The sequence below is a fragment of the Scophthalmus maximus genome, chromosome 4 (assembly GCF_022379125.1).
Source record: "Scophthalmus maximus strain ysfricsl-2021 chromosome 4, ASM2237912v1, whole genome shotgun sequence".
Classification (NCBI taxonomy): Eukaryota; Metazoa; Chordata; class Actinopteri; order Pleuronectiformes; family Scophthalmidae; genus Scophthalmus; species Scophthalmus maximus.
Genome location: NC_061518.1, coordinates 11,507,177 through 11,533,810, shown reverse-complemented (window position 1 = coordinate 11,533,810; position 26,634 = coordinate 11,507,177). Strand labels below are relative to the sequence as shown.

Here is a 26,634-nt window from a genome sequence, read left to right as displayed (position 1 = left end):
TGGCTCAATGACAGATTTTATTTTAGCACCAAAAGCTAGACACAGGGCAAAAGACACTGTTAAGGAAGAAAAAGAATTTAAAAAAAACAATATGATTTGGATGTACACTAGGATTTGCAATGTGATGGGAAGTGGGTATTTCAACTCTTAGTGATTATAATAATTCATTTGTGTGGTTTTAAAGCTCCCGTGTAAAGACCAGAATCGTTTCTAAAACTGTCTCCCACCTGATCTGGCATGTTACACTCGGAGATGGCGGTCAACACCCCAATATAAATATTAATAATCCATTACTAAGCCACGATGAGAAAAACACATTCTTGGTCGCATTTGGGTGAAAAGATCTAATTTTGTAAATTTGGGCCGACCGTCATCTTAAGTTCAAAATAAGAGAATGAAATATTCCTCTTTACATTTATGCACAGCTGGGCTGTGAACATGTATTCACTTATAAACATATAAAAATACTCGTTAACTAGTTTGTTAAGAAAATAATGTATAAAAGTAGAGTAGAAACATTTAATCAAGTCCATTACTTCTATCATCTGATTTTCTTGTTGGTTATATTACAAGACAATGATAAGAAAAACAAACTGCAGTACTTGATTTGTTTGCCCGGACTGAAGTATTCAGGTGGAAAAGGGGGAAGAGTATTTTGTGCCTGTGGTGATGACAGATCCACAGGTGGCAGGTCTGATGAGTTCATGTCCCATTGGAGACGGGTCGTTTTTTCCTTTCTCTTTTTCTAATGATGTGCATCTCGTGCTTCCAATTGTCCTGGATGTTTGTTTTTTTTACCACAGGGTAAAAAGGGTTGTTTAACAGAATGATTCAAGGACAAAAACAAAAAAGAAATACATTGCCACTGTGTTATTGGAATGATAGAACAGTGATATTGTCGACTAAATGTTTGACAGAAATGATGCATTACATTGGAATGATCTGAACTAAACTGAGCTCCGAAAGCTTCTCGGGTTTGCAGCAAATGGCGTTTGTTAACATTACTTGTCAGAAGATGAATATCGAGCAAACAGCGTTCAGTGTTTTTTGATCTGAGATCGTGTTAGTTTCCAAAGTCGCCACAAATGTGCTCCCGGTACTTTAGTCTCTCCTGCTTGTTAGAAATCAGAAACAACCTACGATGCCCAATTTCGACTGAATCGCCACCTTCTGGGAGAGAACTTCAGACAAAGTTGCTTCTGTCGGCGCACTGAGGAGAAGGCCCAGGATAAAAACCATTCAATCTATAAGACTTGAAAAGAAAAATCTGTTACAGTAGACACTCCGTATTTGGCAACTGAGACGCAAGCAGAGACCACAGACAAAGTCAAGAATCCACAGCAGAATGGTAGAACGTTCTATCATTGTAGCTTTAAGGGCTGTCTAGGTATTATATTTATATACATACTTATATATTCACTTTCATATGTGTAAAACCAAACTCAACCTCACACACTGTACTGTGGTGATTTAATAGGTCATTAGAAATACACTTTGAAAATCACAACAAATGTCACTTATGTACAGTAGCAGATTAGCACATGGGAGTAAGGGTGGATATGGCACAACATACACAAAGCTTCATAAGATAATCTCTCTGCTCTGATCAGACACTGGAAACTAAAGAAAGTCATTAACATTCTAGATATATCATTTTCATTCAATCTCGGTAGCAGGTACAAATGTCACTACAAGGCAAGAGAAGTCCTTCAGAGTACAAAACGTTAATTTGTCAGGCTGATTTAGAAGGCAATGTTTAGTGTTGGGACTCTCTCGTGTGGATTAGATTACGGCTGAAGGTAGAGTGGTGTTAGAATTTGGCATTGCCAGTTGTCCATAGTGATGTCCTGGGGACAGCGGTTCCTGGTCAAAGTATCTCAGAAAAGGCTGTCTGGAGTCATGCACGTGGAGAAGGCAGCGGTCATCCACTTGGGATGTGATGTCAGGCAGAGTGGGTGGGGTGGTCGAGAGTAGCTGCATGAGATACAGTGATAAGGCCGACTCAGACGATCACACAGTGGCAGCCGCTCTTGTCTTTCTCTTTCCTTGTGGGTTCTGGCGACGGTGGACATTCCTGTTCTTGGAATTTCCTGGGAGTTGGGAGAGAGCGAAAACCATCAGGAATGTGAATTGTTTTTACCAACGGAGGAGATAAACGGAATTTTTTTTTTTTTTTTTTTTTAAACATCCCTAAAAATGCGTTGCGTAGTCAACCAAATTCGGAACAGTTCTTTTGTTTTATATTTAGATATATGTCTGTGCCGTTTCACCTGAGCTCTTCTCACTGGTTCGAAGTGAGCCAGGCGCTCGAGGACAACAGTGACATCACATACTGCCACGTACCAATCGGAATTTAGAAATACTTGCATCAAAATGTGATGGCAGTTAATCACATCTGATGAAACCAGATCTGTTCAGTTCAGCACTTTATTGTCCCGCCAGGGGAAATTTGGCTTGCGGCACAGCACAGATTATAACAAACCACAACAGAAAGCACATAACACATAAGAGTGGGTTTTTGTGAAGGCACAACCACCTTCATTGTTTTTAGTCTTTTTTTAAAGATGAATGTGGATTGGATGCAAATTTTATAGCGCTATAGTGTGTTTTTGTAAAAAGATGAAGGTGAATTATTAAAAAGGTACCTAGGTATTGCACTAGGTACAAAAGAAAATTTGAATCTATTGCACTTTGCCCCTTAAAACTCCTCTGACCTGAGTGGAAGAGGTCGACTGCGTCACAACCCACGCAGTCTCGATGAAGCAGGTCAGAAGACATTTTGTGTTAAACTCTAAATAAATAATGTCCAAAGATTCAAAACGTGAATTATGATTGCTGCCTATTTAGATTTTCTTCATCACCTTTAGGGCAATCTGACAGTAGAGAGATTAAGAGGAGAGACGGAAATGGGGAATGACATGCAAAAGAAGGTCCATGGCTGAATTTTGGACTCAAACCCCAGACCAGCGAGTCATGAATATTTAATGGTACAGCAACGTGTGTCACTGTATTCTGAGTTCATCACAGTATCTGAACATTTGTCTCTTTAGGAACCGTTATATATAAATACAGCCACTTTAAATCTGAGTCACCGACGGACCAACATGACGAACCACCTACCTGATTACCCTAACCAGCTCGTGGAAAGCTTGGTCTACGTTCATGCGGATTTTGGCTGAAGCCTCCATGTATGTGACCTTCAGCTGTCTGGCCAGCTGCTGGCCCTCTTCCTGGGTTACCTGAGGGAGAGGGAAGACGAGGATAATGATGACGATGGGCCGAAACTCAGCCGAGGTCTGGTACGTGTGAAAGCATGTTCCACAATCACTTAAAACAAACCGTGTGTTGATGAAATGCCGGCGTGAGCTGAAGGGCTCCCTCGACTAATTACATTTGTGACCACGTAAACACAAAAGACGACGGCAGCCGGACCTATGGCCCCTTTTGGATTTTGATCTCAGCTCATTGATAGACTTTCCCCTGGACCTTATCATCCGCCATCTTTTTACAACCCTATGGAACTCCTCTTATAATTACATAGTGATCAACACCAAAAAGTAGTTTTGCAAACATGTACGGTGTTCAATTAAAATTTGTTTTGTGATTTCTCAAGTGTAAACTTACATTACACTTGAGAAATCTGCCTCCTCCGATCTCTGTGACACAGCTGTGCATATAATCTGGGACTAAATAATGCAAAATGAATTACAATATGTCCAATGCTTGGCTATTTATGGCCTCAAAGGATACAAAACGTGAAAATACTGACCAATATTTGATAGGTTGGTTGTTATATTGCTCTGTCTGGTTTGACCCATTCAGCTATCATTTGTTTAGATTGAATAATTTAAACTTCTATTATTAGGCTGCCCGTATAATAGAAACTCATTACGCACTTAGTTACTGTTACCTACAGTATTATCACAATTATTAAACTAAATTCAAATAATTGTATTTATACGTTAGGAAATTAATTTGTGTAGAAGCGTCGGTGCATATCATACACATATATTGCAACAACATACCACATAAAACACCCACAGAGCAAGCAACAGTGGTAAACGCAACAATACAATGTTGTCCAATGTAATGTTTATGGCATCTACAGGCTTATGAGGCTTAATAATGAAAAGAATAGAAAAAGGGGAGAAGAATAAATAATAAATCATCACATATTTGCTAAAAGCTAATTTCAGAAGATAAATCCCATTTTAACTGTATGAGCTTGTAACGTTCCTTTCCTCCAATAGGGGGCGCTGTTAACTCACTGAAGGAAGTGACGAGTGACAACACACCAAAAGCCAGAAAATGCATAATTTTGTCACACCGCCTCTTCTCTCCATCCATCCTTCCTCCCGACTTCTTCTTCTTTTATTCTTTCCCTCACATCCTGTCGTGTCTTAGCATCTAGCTGCAGCTGCAGCGCTTGCTTTATCTTTGCAGTATGCAAATTGTGAATCCTCCATGCTGGTTGATATAATCTCCTCGGATGATCCAACAGGGTAACATATGTTGTCAGTCACTGGGTCATTTGTTGTACTTACTTGTCTCTGTGGTTCCAGATCTGCTTTGTTTCCTACAAGGATCATCGGGAACTCATCTCGGTCTTTGACTCGGAGAATTTGTCTTTGGAATTTGTAGATTTCTTCAAAGCTGTGAAACATATTGCATGTTTTTTACAAAAGCGGTTGTGCAAATACATGTACATGTGTCGACCTCCCACCCATCCACACAAACACATCAATAACTCTGAAGATGGTGTCATAACTGTGAATTAAGACCGAAGGGTTGAACATGAGAGCAAAGAGGGAAAAGTCAGCCACACTATTACAGGAACATACAAAGTCTTTCTCTGCCCCCCGGACCAGTGCACTGATCTGACCATTGTCCTACTATAATATAAATGCCATGTGCATACCCCCCCAATGCAAAACCAAGTTAAAAAAATGTCAATCCGCTGGGAGAAAAAAAAAGAGGCACAATGAGACCACAAGCCCAGGAACGGCATTCCAGCCACTGGCCCGCAGACCGCTTGCTGAGCACATAGTAAATCTGGAAAGACTTGACTAATATAAATGGAGGAAGGAAAGACTGTTTACAATATAAACATTGGGAGGGGGCTTTGGGTGGGGGCAGGGGACCTCCGCTCACTGCACTGCTGGGCAGGGACACAAAGACTGAGAGGATGGGGTGTGACAGACTGACTGCATGGAGAATACAATACAGTGCAATGTGGAAAAAATCTTAAAGGTGACTTAAGCCCTGATAGTATAAGCAAAGTAACTTTAACTTTTTTCCCCTCCTTCTTATCATCTACTTTGGTCCCTTTATTTCCCATTAAAGTTGTAATCCCCAGGCCTTTTTTTTTTTTAGACGATTTATGGTCTTAAGATCTAGATGATTATCTTTATACACAGAATGATTCACTGGAAAACAGTTGGGTTTTATGCACATTTCCTTAAAATTCAGCCCGACACATACTGAAATGAGAAAGTCTGCATCATTAAAGCATATGGGCTTTAAATAGAAAGCTATGGTACACAGATGAGTGGCTGCAAGAGAGCAGGATGAGGGAGGAGGTGTTGAGGGCGACGAAAAGAAAATGAAAACAAGAACAAGTCCGGAAGTAGAAAGGGGTGACGAGTGAGAGTATCGGAGCAAGATATATGGTTAGGGTAGAGTGCGAGGAAGAGGAGGGGGAGAATGAGATCGTGTCACTGTGAACAGTAAACAGAGATGTGCTAACAGAAAAGAGAGAGAGAGAGAAAAGACGAGTGTGTTGTGTGAGGCGAGTTTGCACATGACGGGGAATTGTCACTCACCTTCCCCTGTCAGTGACGGAGAAGACGAGCAGGAAGCCCTCCCCTGTCCTCATGTATTGTTCTCTCATGGCTCCAAACTCTTCCTGTCCGGCCGTGTCGAGGACTAGAGAGCGTGATCGCGTGCACACGCGCACGCACACGCACACAAACACACACACACACACACACACACACACACACACACACACACACACACACACACACACACACACACACACACACACACACACACACACACACACACACACACACACACACACACACACACACACACACACACACACACACACACACACACACACACACACACACACACAAGAATAACTTGCTGCAAAATGGACTTTTTTTGCGGTCGGTTCTTCAATATAGTGCAGCAGAAACATACAAACGGCCTGTGTGTTTGTGTGAGTGTGTGTGTGTGTGTAGTGTTTGTTCAGCAGAGTGCACTTACTGTCAAGCCTGGCCGCCCTTTCGTCAATCACACACTGCTTTGTGTAGGAGTCTTCGATCGTGGGATCATAGTCAGTGACGAAGTAGGACTGCAGGAGAGAAGGAGCAGGACAAAAGAGAGGGAGAGAGAGGGGGAAGAACCGTGAGTACGTCTGGGCTCTGTGATTATGTATTAACCGTATACAGTATTCACTTCGTACTGATCGTTTTTTATTGCAACAGGAAATTACATTACATTCCATTCATTAAGCTGGCACTTTTGTCCAAGGCGTCTTACAATAAGTGCGTTCAAACATGAAGATATTACCCAAATGAAGCAATATACCTGCGCCATGCAAAGGCAATCACACCAAGTAAAAGAGCGACACTTTGTTTTCCTTTCAAAGCCGATTAATGTCCATAAACTATTCAAGTTTCTGCAGCAATAAGCAGCTTTTTTCCCTTTTTTTTTTTGCATTGCATGGCAGAAGAATGGTGTCCATCAGCGATAGTCTCGTACGTTTTAATCTATTTGCTCCGCGTAGACTTTATTTTGCATACTTGACCGTTCATAGTGAAATCCTGCACAAAACGACAAACAACGCCACAGTGGCCTTGTGTTTTGGGTTAGAACAGCACAGACAGGCCATAGTGACCACAACCTTTACCGATATCCTGCAGACAGGAGGCGAACACACCGCCTGCAGACGCTCGCTCCAAAAGCGTGAAGTAAATATTCCCCCACACGACACAACAACTACTGCTGCTTAACTTCAGACAGCGGGCTGGTGTTCGCTCTAACAACACATTTACACAACCTCTCCTCAGTTGCAGCAGACACACGCCGCTCACTCCTGCAAGCTTTGATTCCCAAAGCCAATATCTGGTCTCCTAGTAACCTACACTGGAAGGGTGGGGCCAGGGGGGGGGGGGGGGGGGGGGGGGGGGAGGAGGAGGAGGAATCATGCATTTTTTACATTTTTCCCATGTTTTGTAGTTCCCGCTCTCCTCAGGGACTAGTTAAGTGGTGACAGCTGAGGGGAGTGCTCGGGGAATGTGGAACCGACACCCTAAAACACAGAGCAAACACAAGAACATAAAATGCAGACCAGACTCCCCGTTGTTCCAACAACAGGCCAAATTAAACTCTTACCGGTACGGGCGCGTTGCTCGCGTGTGAAGATTTTTTTACACGACGACAGGCGGCGTACTGTCTATTTTGCGGTTATTTGGCAGCCGAAGGAGGCGAGAGACGACTTGCATTGTGTGCACTCAGCATCACATCTCTGACACAGGGAGTAATACTGATACAGATAGAAGAAAACAGGCCGGTGAATCACTGATCTGTGCGACCAATGTTATTGACCGACACAGCTTACAGCTTTTCGCTTATCAGTTTGTATTTCAGCTCAATTAACTAGTGATTATTTTCAGTACTATTCAGTCATTATTGTCCTGATTATTCAATGAATCATTCAAATGCAGGTTCAAATTTTTTCCCCAGTCCAACGTGATGTATTCAAATTGCTTGTTTTATTTGACCGCCAGTTCAAAATCCTATTCAGTTTGCAATCATATATGGCAAAGAAAAATAGCAACAACCACCATGAAACACATTTAAGAGGGTGAACCAGCTTAAGTTTGAGCCGTTTTGTTTGAAAATGTATTAAAACAATTAGGCAATTTTCTGTTTATCAACTAATCAATCAAACCAACTAATTATTGCAGTTTTTAATCATATTGTCTTGCAGAAGGCACTGGCTGATAAAAGCCTTGCTCAGTAATTGGTATATCTTGAAGCAATAAACCAATAACCTAATTAATGTCATTTATTTATGTCAACGTCATTGGCTGACGTATCATCGTCCGATATTTTCACTTTACCCTCAAATATCAATATCAGTGAAGGCTCCAAGAGTCCACTGATAGTCGAGCTCTACTTGGTATGTGTGAGTTCATAATTGTACTCTCGTACATCCTCTGCATACAAATACTGTGTCCCACCGGCAGCTCCCTGTTGTTGCGGGAGATGCAGGTGAATCTCTCCCTCACACTCTCCCTGTCGCTTTTTTTTGCAGCACGCGAGCATGGTGGCCTGTGTCACATCCACTCGCCCACTGTTAAATAATTCATCAGCATTACTGTGCATCCAAGAACGTGCTTCACTGCACCGCGCTGCCAGTGTGCCGTCAGACGACCAGACGGAGACAGAAAGAGAAAGGGAGCGAGAGAGAGAGGGAGAAAAGAAGAAAAAAAAGCTGCTTGTGTTTCTTGTCCCTCCCAACACCGCTGCCACTCTCCCAGGCATCGCCTCAGCACGTGACCCCCGGCTTCCCGTCAACCTCTTATTCCTATTCTGTCAACCTCGGGCAGCAGCATAAAGCGCCGCACTCCTCTGGTTATACCTTCCCTGCTGCTGCTGCACCCTGTTCTGGCTGAGGCGGTTCTCTCCCGGAGCCGTTTCCCATGATAGATGAGGATGTTCTGCAGTGCCAGCAGCACCAGAGCCAGCACTAACAGGGACTGTAGTTGGGCAGCGACGGAGCGACGGGCTAGGTGAGGGGAGTGCATCGTGACTCAAGAGGACTTCCGATAACTACGTGACATAAGCCAGCCTGAGTCATGGCCGGTAATATGACCTATAAATCCTTTTTTTGGTCAAAGACTTCATCAGATGAAACAGGCTCCTAAAACAGAATGAATCCGCCCGTATGAGTCGGGACGAGCCAGAGTTCTGAGGAGAAGTTTAACCCAAAAGTTACTAATACGTTCCATCTGTCTAACATAAGTACCACCAGCCAAAATGTGTCAATTATGAGAAACTCGTCCTAAAATTCTGTTGTGTTTTTTTCTTTTACAATTCTTTGACCAGATATTTCTTTTTTTAATTCCTTGACCAATTTCATACCATTTTATTTTTGTATGGTTCCTTTGTTGTTTTTGAAACTATGTTTTTTTTCCTTATTGTCAGTTATTCCGCCATTTCATTTTTTGTAATTAATCAAAATCGTCCCCTCTTTGAGTCTATAAAATGTGAGGGGAAAAAAGGTGAAATTTTTCCTCAGAGCCCAAAGTGATATCCTCATGTCTTGTTTTCGTAAAATTAAAAGATATTTAGTTTATTATGATATTCAATGAACAAAGAAAAAAAAATCAGATTTTCACCATAGAAGCTATAAAAAATGATTAAAGTAATTTATTGTTGCGTCGTACTGTTATCATGGGGCAAATGAAATCAAATGGCATTCAAACAATTCGGCGCTAAGACAAACTGCCACGTCAGCGTGCTCGATGTTTTCTGCCAGACCATTTCACAGGTACGTGAGGAGGCAACTGACGAATTCCCGGACAAATTTCCGAGAAACATTTGACAGCTGTCACAAGGAGACGGGGGCACTGGGGTCAGCGGTTCTTAGTGTGTGAGCATAGTTTGGACTTAACATACAAACACACACACACACACACACACACACACACACGTGTCGCACAGTAGCCTGTGTGCGTTAAATCTTAAAACATTGACATCCAATCAGATGAAATGGCCGACTGCAAAAACAAATTACTGAGGCATTTACGACAGAGGTGTTCTGCAGCAGATTCACGGAGCTGGGCACAGTGACTATTTAAACAGAGTCAGCCTGCTGTATCACAACTTGTACCTTGCACGGAGCAAGGAATGATGCTTAAAAAAGTCAAGAACAACGCAAGCTTCACTGAAGCAGTCATTGGGCCAGTTCTGACATGACCGCCGTTGTGGGTGCGTACAGGTGTGGGCTGTAAAACCACGATTATTGACATCCCTGTGTTGCTGTCTCCGTCGAGCAGCCGTCAAGTTAATTTCAATTGGATTATCAAACCAGGACGTCTCAAATTTACAACGAAGACTATCAGTACAGTTGGTGCTGAAGCAAAATTGTCAGCTCCTTTAAAAACAACACAACGCAATAAGAACAAAATAAAAACAATGAGAGTAAAAATCCCAAAAAAGCCCAGCAGAACCAAGTTGCAGTGCAGTTGATGTTGGTTTGAAAGGTGGGCCGGGCCACACTCAGGCCCCGGTCCGCTCCGCGGGACGGAAACTCCACCTCTGCAGCAGGCAGCTGGCCCGGGCCGAGCCCTCGGGTGCCGGTGATGTCACAGACGACGTGTTCCGTGTCCAGACCCGTCACTCAGCTCCCCTCCGGCATTCCAGCAATACGCCCCAGCCCTCCACCCACACACACACACAGGCACATGCACGCTCAAACCAGGAAAACATTTCACCGTGCACACACACGGACGGTGGGTGATTTTTCTCAAGTGCAGCACAGCTTTTTGTGCCAGGCTCAAATTACCGCACAAAGTCGAGGAATCAGGCCTGCAAATAATGATTTTGTCATAATCAAATAATGTCTTTCTATTTCAGATGAATCAGTTAATCATTTAGTCTATAAAATGTCCCAAAAAATTGCAAAAATGGACACACTTCGTTACCGTCACAAAGTTCAAGTTGATGTCATCAAACTAATTAATTGATGACATCAGAATTTCACAATTTGAATTAATACAGACAATTTTATTCAAGCAACTGTTCGGGTTTCATTTTCAGCCTAAACGTAAAAGCAACGAAACCGCTCCCTTACAACTGCTGGCTGCCAGCCTCAAGGAAAGCGAGAATGGTTGATATGTGTAGGCGTGTAATGAACATCGTGCTTGCACTATGCAGCCACTTCCTCTACACACAAACAGCCTCGCAAACGCTAAATATAGACCCCTTTTCCATCTGTGTCAGTTATCCTACTTGTTTGGTTGGAGCCGCATCTTTGACTGTAAACAAATATATAGCGTCCTTCACTGCGCTGGGGACAAAACCACAGATTCAGCAACAATGCAGACGAAACTGAGATTTTTCACACGCACACGGAAAAAAAAACAACCCCCGTGACAATTAAGAAAAACACGCTTGTACCTACACAGCTGAGGGGAAACGGTGAACCTGCCTCCTACATTATCATAATGAGAGACAGTGCTGAGCTAAAACAAACACTCATCAATGCAGTGAGGAGTTAATTGGCTCATGCATCTGGTCCAATGCCCAATGAGAATTCACAGACCTCGACTTGGAAGTCATTAGCCGTGGCTATTGAATGCCATTAAAGTGTGTTATTCCGAGAAAAAAATTATCTGTCAGCATCTGCATATTTAAAATATTCCCAACCTCCTCAATCACCAACACCAACACGCCACCATGAACCGCCAACGTTTTCCCCCAGCGAAAGTTAAAATCTGAGGCCTACTTTTGAATTGCGGGAGACCTCAGACACATCGAGCCTTTTCACTACACATTTTGTGAACTAACAAAAGAGAAATAGCTCTGGGTGGAGGAGTGGGAGGGAAAATGAGCTGAGCTTAGTTTCATTCATTTTGAGAAATAAACCGAAGGTGCAGCAACAACAGTTTCATGCGCAGTTCTTAGGACTCGTGCTAAATTCTAATCCGTGAGCTTTGTTCATGGAAAAAATTGACGAGAGAGTCATTGTGTTTGTCACTGTGGGGAACATTTTTCAATGATGCAACTTTTTTAAATGCGCCAACGCAGGTCAGTGGTAGGACGCTGCCCTCACTGGCTTCTGATGGCGTCTGTCTAAAGCCGCGTCCGGACGGTGAAAATTTCTGAAAAATGTCAGAGTGAGCCCACTTGAGAATACAGCATATTTGGCTTACAGTGCATGTTCAGCTTCGGCTTCACCAAACAGGCCCTTGCTGTTAGTTCTGCTGACAGAGCAACACAAATTGCTTCTTCAGCCGCGTTTCCACCGTAGGAACTATACCCAGGAACTAGGAACTAAAGGAGGAACCAGGGTCTAAATTTAGTTCCCGGGTGATTTATTTACCCTCGAAAGAGACGCTGCTCGGGAGGTAGTACTAACCGAAGGTTCAGGAACTATGGGGGGCGGGGCTACAGTGCTCAAGCATTGTGATTGGTCGAGTACTCGCCGCATTTTATTTCTGTTTTGTTTTCCCACCGCGCTTCGTCATGGACACGCAGAAGAGAAGCCACGATAGATGGAGCGACGACGAGGCCGAGGTCGATAATCCAGTGGGAGTTCGAAATGGTGACGCGAAACGAAAAATATGTTGTCGGCCTGATTTGCATTCGCTTCCCAGGACTTCAGGCCGCGGTGGAAACGCAGACAACAATGGGCCACAGGATCCTTTTAGTTCCTGGAAGAGTAGTTCCGGGAACTAATAGTGCTTTTGGTGGAAACGCGGCTATAGACAAGAGACATCAGCACCAAGAAACTGGCCACGCTGAGGACGCCGGGCCGGGGGGGAAACAGGTGACTGGTGACAGGTGAAACAAGCCATTTGTAACACTTGATCAGTGGACCGGAGCAAAAGTTCGACAATTTCAAACTCCATGCCAGACAGTGTTGAGTCTGTCCAAGTTGCAACCTCAGACGGTGGCAGAATGTGACGCATAGTGAGGACCCATTCCTGACATAATCATAACATGACAAGATCAACCCATAAATTGTACAAGCATATGAATACATCACAGATGCTAAAATGCTTCTTTTTTTTTTAAATAATAAGAATGTTTGTAAGGACATGGAAGTGTACGGGATATTCAGTGGCTGTGCAGATGAATTACTTGTTATTCAAGTGTGGAAAAAAAAGTCTAATGACATAAATACTACATGAAAGTTTTTCCACAGAAGTTTACCTGATATTGATATAATTTCATGACAGGTGCCTACATTCACATTTCTTAAACTAAATTCTCAGTCTGCTGAGAGCTACTGTTGTATGGTTGCCTAAGTCTGACCTAAGAAAGGAAAAATCTGAGATGATCAATGCATGAGCGTGACTGGTGATTGGACTAAACAAACAGCAACCATGAGGGTTCGACTTTAAACGCATGGAAGTGACGACCCATCCCTTAACATCTTTACACTGTGCGTCCTCCTCCGTCATCACCTCTCTTCTCATGCCTCGCAGGACTTCACACACAGAGACGCAGGAATTTGTGCGAGGTGCATTGTTTGGATGAGTGCTCGAGAGTTCTTCAAGTGAGAAATGGTGGAAAGAATAAGACGGACCTGAAAGGTTCGAGGGGGAGGGAGACTGTCGGCTCCGCGGAGAGGGAGGGCGAGAGAAAAAGAGGGGGGGACGGAGAGGCATTAACTTCCTGTGGAAACACCCACTTTTCCCATGAGCTCATACAAACCAGAAAGGTCCCTTATTCAATACCTAACACACATGGAGAGAAAGAGTGCGCACAATGTGTCCAGTGCCTTAAAGGGCCACCGGGGAGCGTTCTGCTAAGGCTGGGAGCGCTTCAGGACAGAGCGCGTCGCTGCACAGTCACTTGAAAATAACAGAAGGTTTTCGATTTTCATTTTCATTTTCAAAACTCTTTTACCGCTGCTGTGAGGATTAACGACCACGTTGCACACTCAACGTCCACAGTAACAAGACCTGCGTTGGATATCTACAGTCACACAAGGCAGCCGGGGTGCAGCGTTGAACCTTGGCCTGTTGCCGAATGAAATGAGCCTGTGCACATCACTCTGACGAGCTCTCCTCCTCCTAATGCACGGCAGATCAATAGCCCGTCCCTTTGTTTATCGCCCTGTCCTCGAATGGCAGCAGATCAGTAAATCCGACGATAAATCCCCCTAATAACGTTCAACGCAATTCAAATTATATTAACAAATATTTATGCATATTAGAAAATATATTTTTTTGCGTGAGGTCAACTTTTCAAAATATTGTACCCTCGCAAAAACATTGTATTGCAGTACATTATATTGAATACCACCGCATTAGCAATTGCTGCTCATTCACCCTTTTTTAGTATATTTTGCATGAAAAGCAAAAAGACCTCTGCTTCTCACCAATCAATCAATCAATCTTATCATATGCTAACAGCTGATCGTACATTTTTCTTGATTTTGTCACATTTTGTGTGACAAGACATTATCCATTATTATATGAGGTTATGTGAAATATTTTACTGGACAACACGGGCTGTGAGTAAATAACTGATTCTGACATCTTTAAAAGTGAGAACACTCTGCCACGGAGCTTATGTTTTCACCCCTGTCCGTTTGTTTGACAGTTGATTTGCTTGTCAGCAGGATTTTCGCAAAAACTACACAATGGATTACAAAGAAACTTGATGAAAGCATGGATCCAGGATTTTTTTTTTTTTTTAATAATCACTTTCTTTAACATTGCGTTATAATCATACATGGTTCTTCATTAAATAAAATATGGCATATTTAGGGGACTGACATCAGTGAGCACTGTGCAGTTTGGTGCAGATCCAAATAACAATCCAGATCTAGCGGATTTAAATGTGGTTTCATAAGGGGACTGTTGGGCCTGGCGGAAGTACTCAGTGCAATTCTAGTTCATATTATTTTGGCTTGAAAAGAGACTGAAAGTTAACTAACTATCTTTACTAATCCAAACAATTCAGATTCGATTAAAGCTAAAAGGTTGTTCGTCTTATCATTTCAGCTCAAGTAAATGTCATTGTAAATTAGATTTTGCGATGCCATTCACTGGTTTGACCCGCAGCACAGTACTTATATTAGTTTTTCAATGCAGGTGCCCCTGGAAGATTGTAGTGAACGTTGCCGATGTATTCACCTGTGGGCATCAATCAAACATAATTAAATCATACTTGCATTGATCACAACTATGCTGGACACAAACGGCTGTAGAATTGGGGATAGCACTCATGCAGAGAATAAAGGAGAGGATAAATGCCCCACCAAGTAGGCGATCTCCCGGCGCAGTCAAGCCCCCTGCTCTCCTCTAACCTCTGTGGCATTAAGACTTCAATCGCTCGGGCAAATATCAATGTGTGCTGGACTCTGAACACTTTTGAACCCGCTCAAAGGCGCAGAATCAAAGTGGTGCCATTTAAAGGCCCTTTTTCCCTCCCACCAGATCACTGGGCTTAAAGCCGCCTGTTTGCTCTGTAGTGGTCAGACCACAAACTTTTTCTTTATCTCCATTTCATAAGCGCATTTTGTAAGTGGAGACCTGTGTAAATACTTCAGACACCCACAAACTGATTAAACAGAACAAAACAAAGATGGAGAACTGTGTGAACAGCTCTTATTGTTCTCAGTGATCATGTGACGTCACCTTGCCGGACATTAAGCCTGCTCTAAGCCCCGGCACTGTGGGTTATCAATGACGCTCTTTTTTTGGGGCCCCTCCTTGTTTTGCTCGGACAGACAGTGAATAAAGACTTATTTTGATAAGAGTTACTCTCTAATAAAAACACAGTGATTCCCCCTGACTGCATTTTGCTCTGGTGAGTCTTCATCGATGGCCCGAAAACCGAGGCCCATGTGACGCTGTGTCAAAATCTAAACAATTTAGGATTAATGAAACGAGGCACTGGCAGTTAGTAATGTAGCGGTGAGGTTGATGCAGTAAAGGAGTGAAGATTGTAACACTAACCAGATGCAGCAAAAGACAGATAGCCGTACCTGCAGCTTCTAACGTTGACCGAGAAAGCTCATCCCCATGCCAACATTTAAAGCCCCAGCGTGTCATTTCTTTTGTAATTCTGGCGGCAAACCGCAACCAACCGAACAACCGACGGGGGACACTTTATGGTGGCGCACCGCTGATTCCATTTCCAGTTTTCTGGCAGCGCTGAAAATTTACAGCGAATGCCGCGTATTCTGGACCGTTTTGTGCAACAACCGCATTCAACACGACGTGGCAAACATGGCGACTCACACGGAGGTCGGGTCCACCTCGTGTAACTATATTCCACTCATTCAAAGTTGACGAAAAAAACATTGGTTCTTTGTTGCAGGTGATTGTACATATATGAACACATAGTTGTCAATAAGTTCTTCTAAATATTACACACGGTAGCTTTAAACATTAGGTATATTGTTACATATTGAGAACCGAGCCTTGATGTGACCCGTCATCTCAGTGTGAGCGTTTGCATTCGTTTCATTGTCGGCTTTGTCCAGTTCTTCTTGCCTCTGTGCAGACGTAGCCCTGCACGCGCTCACGTCAACAAAGCGCTATTGTGGCGGCTCAGTGCGAGAGGACACCAGCTGCTGCAGAGGCTGCGTGGACAGAGAAACTACTGTGACCAAGTCACTCAGTGGAGTGTGGCTCAGTCTATCGTCTGTGTGGTTGTCAGGAAAACCTTATGACTGAATAAATAATAAGAGGCTGATCAGCACTGGAAAACGCAAAAAAAGATCCGAGAAGATGAATCGTTATTATGACACAGAAAACCACAGAAATGCCTATTATTGGCACATTTCTCCATTACAAATAATTTTCCACTCCCAGCTACTTTGAAATGATCAATTTGTTTCCCAAACACCTCTTAAGAGATTTAACCGCACAGTACTTGTGGGGAAGTGTTCATCTCCTACACAACCTCCTTCGGCACAACTGCTGAGCGCCAGTTTCTGCGTCAGCGTTCACTGCTGCAGAACGGTAGTATGTCAAAGGAAATGGGGTCGCGCGCTGGCATCATGTCAGATACACAGCAGCATTACTGCTGTGTGCTTTTAGGCTGGCACTCCTAAAGCAGGAGCAGCAGAAAATCTATTAGTTTAGCAAGCAGCCGCTCATAAATTAGACCAAATGGGAACATCTTCTCTTCTGTCCGATGGGCCCTCCAGTATTCCGGCATCCGGTAAAGTCATTTTGCGTGAATATGAGCTGCAATTTCTTGGAAGAAGGTAAATACAAATGGATGTAATATTACAAGAAAAACATCTCTCATCTCTCTCACTCTCACCTTCAACCGCAAATCCGGGGTCGGGTCGCGTCAGCATTTAAACGGCAAAATCAATGCATTCCGAAAAAAATCCCACAGCTGGCCTGGTGACCAGTGGCAAGCTACAAACGTACAGTTACAGTAGGCTTGTGACGTTAACTCTGAGAGTTTTCTCCCATTGATGACAACACACCATGTAAAGAAAATGCCACGGGGGAGTAAACGGCACAGTACAGAGAAAAAAGGAAAGATACTTTGTACTAAATGTACTTTGTTGTGCCACTTTGGCCTTTTTTTTTTGTTGTTTTTTTACACATGAACACAGAAAAATAGTTTGGGTCAGACGCGTTCACAGCCGCAGGAACATTTCAGAAACACCCAGGCGAGGGGGTTGGCACCTGGGTCAAACATGCAGGAGGCCGGACACGACGCCCGCTCGCACGCTGTGAGATTTTCCGGAGATTTTCCTGCTGTATTCACTCACATGGACTCTTTCCCCCGAAAGGTTTTTACGAGGGGGCTGGCAGGAAGAGTTCTTTGAAAATGGCCGAACGTCAGTGCATGTCTGAGAGCAGCCTGTGTCACTTTTCAATCGGGCCCAGCCGTACCCTGCTTTTGATTGGATGAGATGTAGGCAATTAATGGTGGGTCAATTCTAGATGCGACTCGCTGGTAGAAAAAACAACTAGCCAGCATATCAACAAAGTAAAGGTCTTGTGGATGTGGCCGGGCGTGGGCTTTGCGTGCTTTAAGTAGCATCAAGAGAGGCACGGTGGCAAGTGAGGGGACAATATTTTGGCCAGACACACCAGACACACATTTTGGCAGCTGTCGACTTGGTGTGTGCACTGGTGTGTGGCAATTTGAAATTCTACATCGGTTTTGCCAACACCAACTGGCGCCGAGGACACAGAGTCACACGCAGTTGCTGCGAGTGCGAGAGCAACACAACAGTCACGCACAATAACTGCGTCACTGGCTCCCTGACTCACTCGAATATTCTACTCGCGTGTCTGATGCTTCGTGAAACAAACAGCCTCTCTGATTTCAATCCGTTATCATCCTGAATCCGGGGGCGGACACCCGGGAGCTCGAGTCACACTTGGCCATTGTCATCTGCACAGTTGGACAGTGGGTCGCGCTCTACCGTCACCTGTTGTCGGGGTTGTCTCATTCCATGCCTCACCTCCCACTGATGGACAGCAGGTGTCCCACAGGCCTCTGGACACCGCTTGCGTGCGACGTGCCAAATGTCCACCAGCTGCCTGGCAGGCCGCTCGGGGCTCGGGCATCAGCGACAAGCACAGACGTATTAAAAGAACCGTTCGCCGTGTTCTTTCAACCAAGTTGCGTGAACAATGTCTCCTCTGAATGTGTCGCACTGTCAGCACTTTAAATTATAGCATTGGTTCAGAAAGACACAAATCCACACTGTACACCGTGTACGATCAACACGAGCACCAGCAGCACGTTCGTTAAAGGGGTACATACGTTTGGATTAGAAGGTGCTGGGGGTGGGTCGCTAAAATAAGCAGCATGTCAGTTTCTCATAGCCAGAGTTGTTGGTATATGACTCGGAGATGTGAGACCTGATACTGTGGCCAGTTATTCTGAAACAGACAGATGTGTGAACAACAGAACAATAGCCAAAAACAACCGCCGCCCTCTGTGTCTGTCTGACTCTCTGAGGGGCAGTGACCTGAAAACAAGTGGGGATATCGCAGGTGAAAGATATATATTGAAACCAAAGTTCTATCACTAATATATATCCTTTAAACAGACTTTTGGTTACATATTTAGCATACACTGGCTTGATACAGTTATGTATTATTGCATATAAACTTGAAAAGCAAATCTGTTTGCAATTTATTGGAATAAATGTGCAGTATTTGAAAATAAAAAAAAATTCTTTCCCCTTTATTGAGGCATGCCTTCTGCAATAAACAAAACGTATTTATGACCAATTACACAAAGCATTTACTATCGTTCACTGCAGATGTTTAATCGGATTTAAGTTTATATTTAGAATTTGGACATTTTATTGAAATAATTGTTGGGTTTTAGTCACTGATTTTAAAAACTATTAAAACTCTTTGCTCTTTTTTCTAGTCTCTGACTTTCTGACTTGTGGTGACACGCTTCAGGATTCATTAGTATTATTCTGTCCTGCGGCGCGCTGCAGAGAAAGACAGCGAGCTGGGAGCGGCCGATCTCATCTGATCTCAGATCTGTTGATGTCTGGTGGGCAACATTCTCTGGCTCACACCTTCGCCTGCAGCTAACAACTTCGCACAGCAGAGAGAGGAGGATGCATCTGATCCCCTCGCAGCTTATAATTTCTGTTAAAGATGCAGTATACTACACCGCACAGGACGTACGTTCACTCCTGCCGAATAATAAACATTGTACATCCCGACATCGGGGATAGAGCTCTTCTTTCACTGAAGAATAAGGAAGTATTGTGTTTTTTGGTCACGCTCCTTTTGGAAGCGTGACCAAAAAAACATGTGTAAAACCCTTTGTGTTACAGTAATTCTTCTCCTATTAGTTTCTACTAAAATCCTAAATATCAGATCCACTGTAAAACACAAGTACAACATAAATAATCAGAGTAGAATTTGCCACAAAAATATACAATGATCCCGTCGTGTCTTGTATCGTACGTTCAGCTATTGCTGATTAAGAGTGCTCTTCCAACCAGGACAGTCATTAGTTTCTCATTAGCTCAGAGCGAGAACGATGACCTGCTAGTCCCTTGAGTTTTCCCAGATGGGTGGGAGTGTCGATCTCCCTTCAGCATGAACATTCCTTTGGTGTGCTGCTCGGCGGTTTTCCTCCAGATTCAAGCAAATCATCCAACCGACAGGATTGTATCCGACAGTGCATTCACACAAAAGGTAAAGCCTTTGTGCCGCAATGTTCGTCATATCCCACATTACATGTTGGCACAAACAATATAGGGCTTAGCATTTAATGCGGCGCTAGAGGAAAAGTCTTTGGAGTTATTATAATCAAAGGGGTTTATTTCCTTGGAAGCATTAATGTGATCAGCAAATTCCACAGAGGGCTCTGCTACATAAGATATCTTATAAGAGAAGCTGGCCTTTTTCGCCTGATGGTGGCACTAGTGGGGGGCTGGGGGGGAACTTGCAATGTCAGAACTAATCTTCTGAGTAGCAAGAATGACCACTGGTCCCAGAACATGACAACTTTCACACACACCTCAGAAACTTGACCACACAGTTATGAGTTATGTAAGCTCTGAAAACTACAAACCCTGTGGCCTCAGTGCTGCACAGACACAGACCACACGGCCCGGTGAATTCATACTTGATTGGTCACACGAACTGTATTCAGACGGATACTTATGACATCTATATCTGGTTAGAGACTGATGTTCACGGAGGTAAAGACACATTTTTTTTCGTTGGTCATTTTATTCTGAAACGTTCACTTTTTTAAAAAAATTTTCCTATCAGAGCAGGGTTGTGGCCCTTTCAAAACAACACAGGGACACAGGATGAACTCGCATTTGCGCATTTAACGGGTCAGTGCATGTTATTCGACGCTGCTCATCACGACCCAGTGTTTTTGGTGCAGAAAGAACAGAGGGTTTTTTGTCTTCCGGTTGGAAATGAGCTCCAGCCCTCTTAAACATGAATTATACTGTACCCAATCTATACACGGTGTAAGCTGTTACATACATTTTTAATAAGGAGACAGAAATCCTATGAAAACTGATATTTGTGTATGAGAACAGTGAGCAGTGCAGCAGCACAAGGGTCAAGTTAGGGTGGAAGTGGTGGTGGGAAACGAGAATCGGAGGCACAAGTTACACTGACTTTGTGGAACTGTGCTCAATGCGTGCGAGCTATCGTTATTAAAAATATCATTGTTATGTTATTATTGGGGCTGAATCTTAAAAAAGAAATCACAACCACGACTAATACAATGATGTTTTCCGGCTACAGATACACACACAGTCCTTGCGGTTTCTAGATGGATACAGTGCACGAGTCGTTTTCTTTAATATATACGTGCATGTGAATATTGTCAACTGGATGAATGATTCACGAGCACAGTGACTGTGAACGCTTTCACGAAAAAACAGAAGCGCTATAGGAATTATTTACAAATTTCTCCTGCCTCTCTGTGTATTTACATGTTGTTGTTTTGTTTTTTAAAGCTTACCGGTGACAAGTCCTGTTGTGAAGACCAACGGATTGCTCATTTGCTCTCATCGGGGTTATGCTGTGTGAGAAATCAACAGGTGACCCTCCTACAGAGCTAAATACACAATGAGCTCTCATCACCTGCTTGCGCACACACACACGCACACGCACACACACACGCACACACACACACACACACACACACACACACACACGCACGCACGCAACTGCCACAGCTGTAAAGCCTCCACTAAGAAAGAGCTCACTGTCATGTGCCTCAGTCTTCTGTTACAAAGAAAAGCCACGAACTCCCTTAAAGGAGATGAAGAAACGCCGTTCATAAAATAAATGGAATTGTTTCCACTCAGTATGGCATGTGACATATCGCCGAGCCAGGCCGAGTTACAAAACAGCCTGCCTCCAAAAATGGGCCGAGAGTATGCCGCGCTTGGCGTTGCATGTAACAACACTTCTGAACGAAGTCTCGAACACACATGCACACAAAAAAAAAAAGTGTTGCTGCAAAACACTTTGCCTAACCACTTGTGGCTGTTTCTGGGAAATGCAGATGAAACGGTACCCAGCGCACTGAGCCCCGACACGACTCTCGTTTCCACACATTGCCTCCACATGCCCACGGAGGGCTGCCCTTACAATCCATGTTTATTCTGTTGAATTACTACTTGTGGCAACATTCCTCCTCGGTGACCTCATTTCCAAAGTAATCAAAGCCACGTTCGGAAATATGTGAGATACGGTATGTGGAACGGGAGTGTGAGTATGAGACACAGAGAGGGGTCACGTATGTGCCCTAGCTGTAAATCTACCAAAAAATCCTCATCTAATCTGTCTGGACTTGATCAGTCAGGATGTTTTGCTCCCGTGCATGAATCTCCAATCCCGACGGCTGCCACCCCACTAATGTAGCTGAGCATGTGAGCAAGAAGCACCACGCGTCTCAGCCCGCGATCAGACAACACTACATCGCATTATAGAGCCAGTTCTCATTCCAGGAATGTCTTTGGTTAGTAAATCAGCTGTTTATTTCTTTTATATGTCAATATTTCTAGGATAAAAACAAACCCTACAGACACACGTACAACCCCACGCGCCGTCTTCTCATGGCCACGGTGAGTAATGTTTTCCCTCACTTGGGACACTTCCTGCCTCACAGACGTCACATTAAACGACACACTGTGCTCCACAACTTTTGTCAGATGACTCAAAGTTATGTCATCCCCGCGCTATTTCAGCTCGAAGTCAACTGCTCGGCAATGGGGTGGCCGACAGCAAGCGACCTGCCACCCTGCCCATACAGGCGATATCCTCTTATGTGCTCTTCTGACGTATCACTGCTGCAGTGAAGTCAGAGTCTGTTTTGTGTCACAGACACAGCGCTGGGTACTGAACCTCAGTACTGTTGAGAAATGAATTAAATGTACCCACAGAGTCAAGTGTTGAAAACTGTATTCAAAGTGGGCAGCAGATGGTTCATAGAAATGTTTCTTAGTCAGCCGCTTGTGTTAAGGCGACGTAAAGAGTTTGGTATACTTCGCTAGATTAAAAAAAGGTGTTTTGAGAAAAAAAGTTACTATTCGTTTCTGCTTATCGGTTTCTAAAAGATATATATATATATATATATATATATATATATATATATATATATATATATATATATTTTAATATACGCCACGCATCAACGTAACAGTGCCTGCGTTTTGGTAGGAGCCAGCACTTAGCATGCACGCTAATGTCTGTGGGGAAACTGCCCCTGCTACTGAAGAGAGATCCCGGAGGAAACGCTGCAGCGACAAGTTATCTACTTGACGACAGGATATTAAATGATGTTGATTTGTCTCACCAGCAGCCGGGCAACACGACATCAAATCAATGTTCCGGTGGTGAGGTTGACAGGAACATGTCCGCAAGAAATGGAAGTAAACATGTTTTTTTCGTGGGAAAAAAGTAGGAGTACAAATTGCGAACCAGCAAATCAACCAAGTGTTTTAAAGGACTGTTAACACCGGCAGTGGGTTTGTGTACTACTGCTGTACTGTACTATAAGTACTGTTATAGCCACCTGTAATAAAAGTAATACTTCAAATATTCTTGATGGAAATAACATTAAGTGTTTGACAAAACACACACACACACACACACACACACAGACAGACAGACAGACAGACAGACAGACAGACAGACAGACAGACAGACAGACAGACAGACAGACAGACAGACAGACAGACAGACAGACAGACAGACAGACAGACAGACAGACAGACAGACAGACAGACAGACAGACAGACACACAGACACACAGACACACACACACACACACACACACACACACACACACACACACACACACACACACACACACACACACACACACACACACACACACACACACACACACACACACACACACACACACACACACACACACACACACACGTTGTTCCAGTGATTCAGGAAGCGGGTCATGTTTTTCCACACAGAACCAGGAGGTCCTCAGAGCTGCAGTAGATGACCTAAGAGGAACTTCCTTTGCCGAAGGGGCAAATTCCACATGGTCCGTGACCATTAACCCACCCAGGCTGACTCAGACACCAACCCCCACCCGCACCACCCTGCCACCAACCCCCCCCAAAAAAAACCCTCTCAACATAGTTCTAGGGAAAGCCTGGACTTCACGACCAGCTGTTAGGTCTTTTCCCCTGGTGGGCGACTTCTAGAAACTTCTTGAGAGGATGCGGGTTCCCCTCCTGCAAGTCAACAATCTTTCACTTTCACGCACGAGATGATGCCAGTCGGCGGCGAGGAGAGCATGGGAGGCCACTTAACTGCGGATCACACTTGATGCAAAATACACAGAGTGGGGGAAAAAATGACAATATCTGTTGACACTATCGATACCGTTTATAGCAGGATTGAATTCATGGAAAGCGCACAGTGCAGGAAGCTTGATCATATCGTCTAAGACACTGTAGCACATGGCACTGAACTCACTCACCTAGCAGAAATAAAACACTCTTGGTTAATGCAAGGACGACTTTTTGATTGATATGACTGTCCATTATTGTGGCAGGAAACATCGAGCGACTCCAGCAGTTTAATTGCAAAATCTCAATCTGTTAGCATGTACGTCGGCCTAAAAGCAATGGTAAACCAATCTCGGTCAGATCCTACAAGTATTGCTTTAAGATACCTACAATCTACAATCATTGAATTTTTTTTCCTTCATTAATATTGTTCTATCGGCAACAGCATGATGTGCTCCTTCCACATAGCAAACGAGAAACTTAACTGTTGCAACCTCGAGGTTATCACTACTGAGCTGTTACCGTTCCGCATGAAATCAAGTGAAATGTTTTCTGCGTGCGTTTCACAACGAGCTGTAAAAAAACGCTCCCCTGCTTCAGGTCAGTGGGGTCACTGGGCTTTGGCAAGAAAAGAAGAAAAGAAATCTGTTCCACGGCTATCTGATCCCTTTTCAGTCGGTATGCGGTTAATGAGCTTTTTGAACCCTCATTAGACACAAGTCGCCCCCCCTCCCCAACACACACACACACACACACACACACACACACACACACACACACACACACAGAATATTTTAACCCCCACTCTGCGACGTGTGCCAGCCCACTATTGTCTGACAGTGTGGAGACATGCAGCTGCCTGCAGTCTGGTATCCTGGAGGCCAGAGCCAGCATCAGTAACACACTGACATGTAGGGGAGGCGCAAAGGGCAGAGTTTGTCATCGCCTCCACACAGAGTGTGAGAGTGTGTGTGTGTGTGTGTGTGTGTGTGAGTGTGAGAGAGTGTGTGTGAGTGTGAGAGAGTGTGTGTGTGTGTGTGTGTGTGTGTGTGTGTGTGTGTGTGTGTGTGTGTGTGTCCTCCTAAGTGACTATTGTGAAAAGCCTGGAAGGTCAAAGCGAGGCAGGCCGTGTCTGCAGCAGCGTGCTGGAATGTAACCAGGGATGGTGGGAGGTAAACTGTTTACATGCCTTTTTATGTGTGTGACACAGACGAGCCCTGCTACACAAAAGCCACTGGATTCCCTCTGAGTGGCGGCACTTTGGTTTATTAGGAATATGCACATCAGCGTGCATTGCCTGTCCCCTCGAACCTGGCTTGACCCCCGCAGCTCGGTGGGGGTCGACACCCTGTACAGTCACTCGACCCTCGCGGACTGGCTCCTTCACATGCTTCTGCTGACATGTGGAACATGCCTTCCTGCAGCAGGGGCTCGGGGCTCGGGGCTCGCTAGTGTGCAGCCCTTCCTCCGTGCACGGCTGCCCGCGTCCTTTGACTGGATCAACCTGCTCCAGACACATCACCGAGTTGGCGAACCGGAGGCCCTGCTCGGGAGAGCACACTCTCCGTTCCCTGTCGACGGCCTGTCGGCGCCGAGCGGAGCGAAGTGGAAGTGGAACCATCGCGTTAAAGTGACAGCGCGTCATTAACGACCCCCCCCCCCCCCCCCCCCCCCCACAGAAAATAAACCCGTCGGTAAATAGTTGTAGGCCTCGGCAAAGTCCCGGTGTCCGCTTACGGGGTTCCTCCCCTCCCCTCCCCTCCCTCCCCGAACTACTCTCCTTCTTCCGCCGTGTTTTCGGATAAACGGATGAAAATCAAAGCGACGTCTAGAGAGAGAGAGAGAGAGAGAGAGAGGGGGGGGGGGGGGGGGGGGGGGGGGGGGGTGTTTGAACGCGACTGACCTGGATGAACTGGATCGTCAGGGCTGACTTCCCGACGCCGCCGCCTCCGACCACCACCAGCCGGTACTTCTCCTGCACCGAGGCGTCCTTCCATCCGGCCATCGAGGACACTGCGCCGCGCTGCGCCGCCGCCGCCGCAACACCAGTGAGCAGCAAACACCCACTTTCTTCTCTCTCCCTCTCTCTCTCTCTCTCTCTCTCTCTCTCTCTCTCTCTCTCTCTCCCTCCCTCCCTCTCGTGTGACTGAAGAGGCCCTGCAGGGGAGACGCCGGATCGGGGGGGAAAAGACTCCAGATATGTGGTGTAAAAAAAAACCTAAAAAAAACAACTATAAAAAACAAAAGCAGGACTCGTCGGCGCTGTCCGTGTGGGTGCACGGGGAGAGAGGCGCCGGCGGGGGGGTGGGGTGGGGTGCGGGAGCTGCGTGCGCCTGGTCCGCGTCTCAGCCTCCTCGACGACACTGCGATATCCAAGAGGTGGCTCCAGTAGTGAGACAGACTGAGGGGGGGGGGGGGGGGGGGGGGGGGGGGGGGGAAGAGAGAGAGAGAGAGAGAGAGAGAGAGAGAGAGATTCATCAGCCCGGACCAGTACTGGAGTCTGGCGCTAGGGGCCCTTCTACAGGCTGTTTGTGTGTGTGTGTGTGTGTGTGTGTGTGTGTGTGTGTGTGAGACACTGCCTCAACACCTCCTCTACACACACACACACACACACACACACACACACA

General features: G+C 44.8%; 1 protein-coding gene across 1 annotated transcript; it reads right to left on the bottom strand.

The window, feature by feature from the left end:
• Window positions 1–26,347, bottom strand: rras2 (RAS related 2). Its single transcript, XM_035628635.2, has 6 exons — window positions 25,911–26,347; window positions 6,274–6,361; window positions 5,823–5,925; window positions 4,545–4,653; window positions 3,121–3,239; window positions 1–2,090 (listed from the first exon to the last, which is right to left on the bottom strand). The coding sequence occupies exons 1-6, from the start codon at window positions 26,010–26,012 to the stop codon at window positions 2,003–2,005; spliced, it is 609 nt and encodes a 202-aa protein (XP_035484528.1). The 5' UTR covers window positions 26,013–26,347; the 3' UTR covers window positions 1–2,002.
• Window positions 26,348–26,634: the final 287 nt, after the last annotated feature.

What these genes read in the sequence shown, in the direction of transcription:
- rras2 (XM_035628635.2), bottom strand. Translation starts at nt 26,012, where the DNA reads ATGGCCGGATGGAAGGACGCCTCGGTGCAGGAGAAGTACCGGCTGGTG. An exon ending in AAGGGCGGCCAGGCTTGACA is followed by an intron (nt 5,926 to 6,273) that starts GTAAGTGCACTC and finishes CACGCTCTCTAG; the next exon opens with TCCTCGACACGGCCGGACAG. An exon ending in TCCGTCACTGACAGGGGAAG is followed by an intron (nt 4,654 to 5,822) that starts GTGAGTGACAAT and finishes TATGTTTCACAG; the next exon opens with CTTTGAAGAAATCTACAAAT.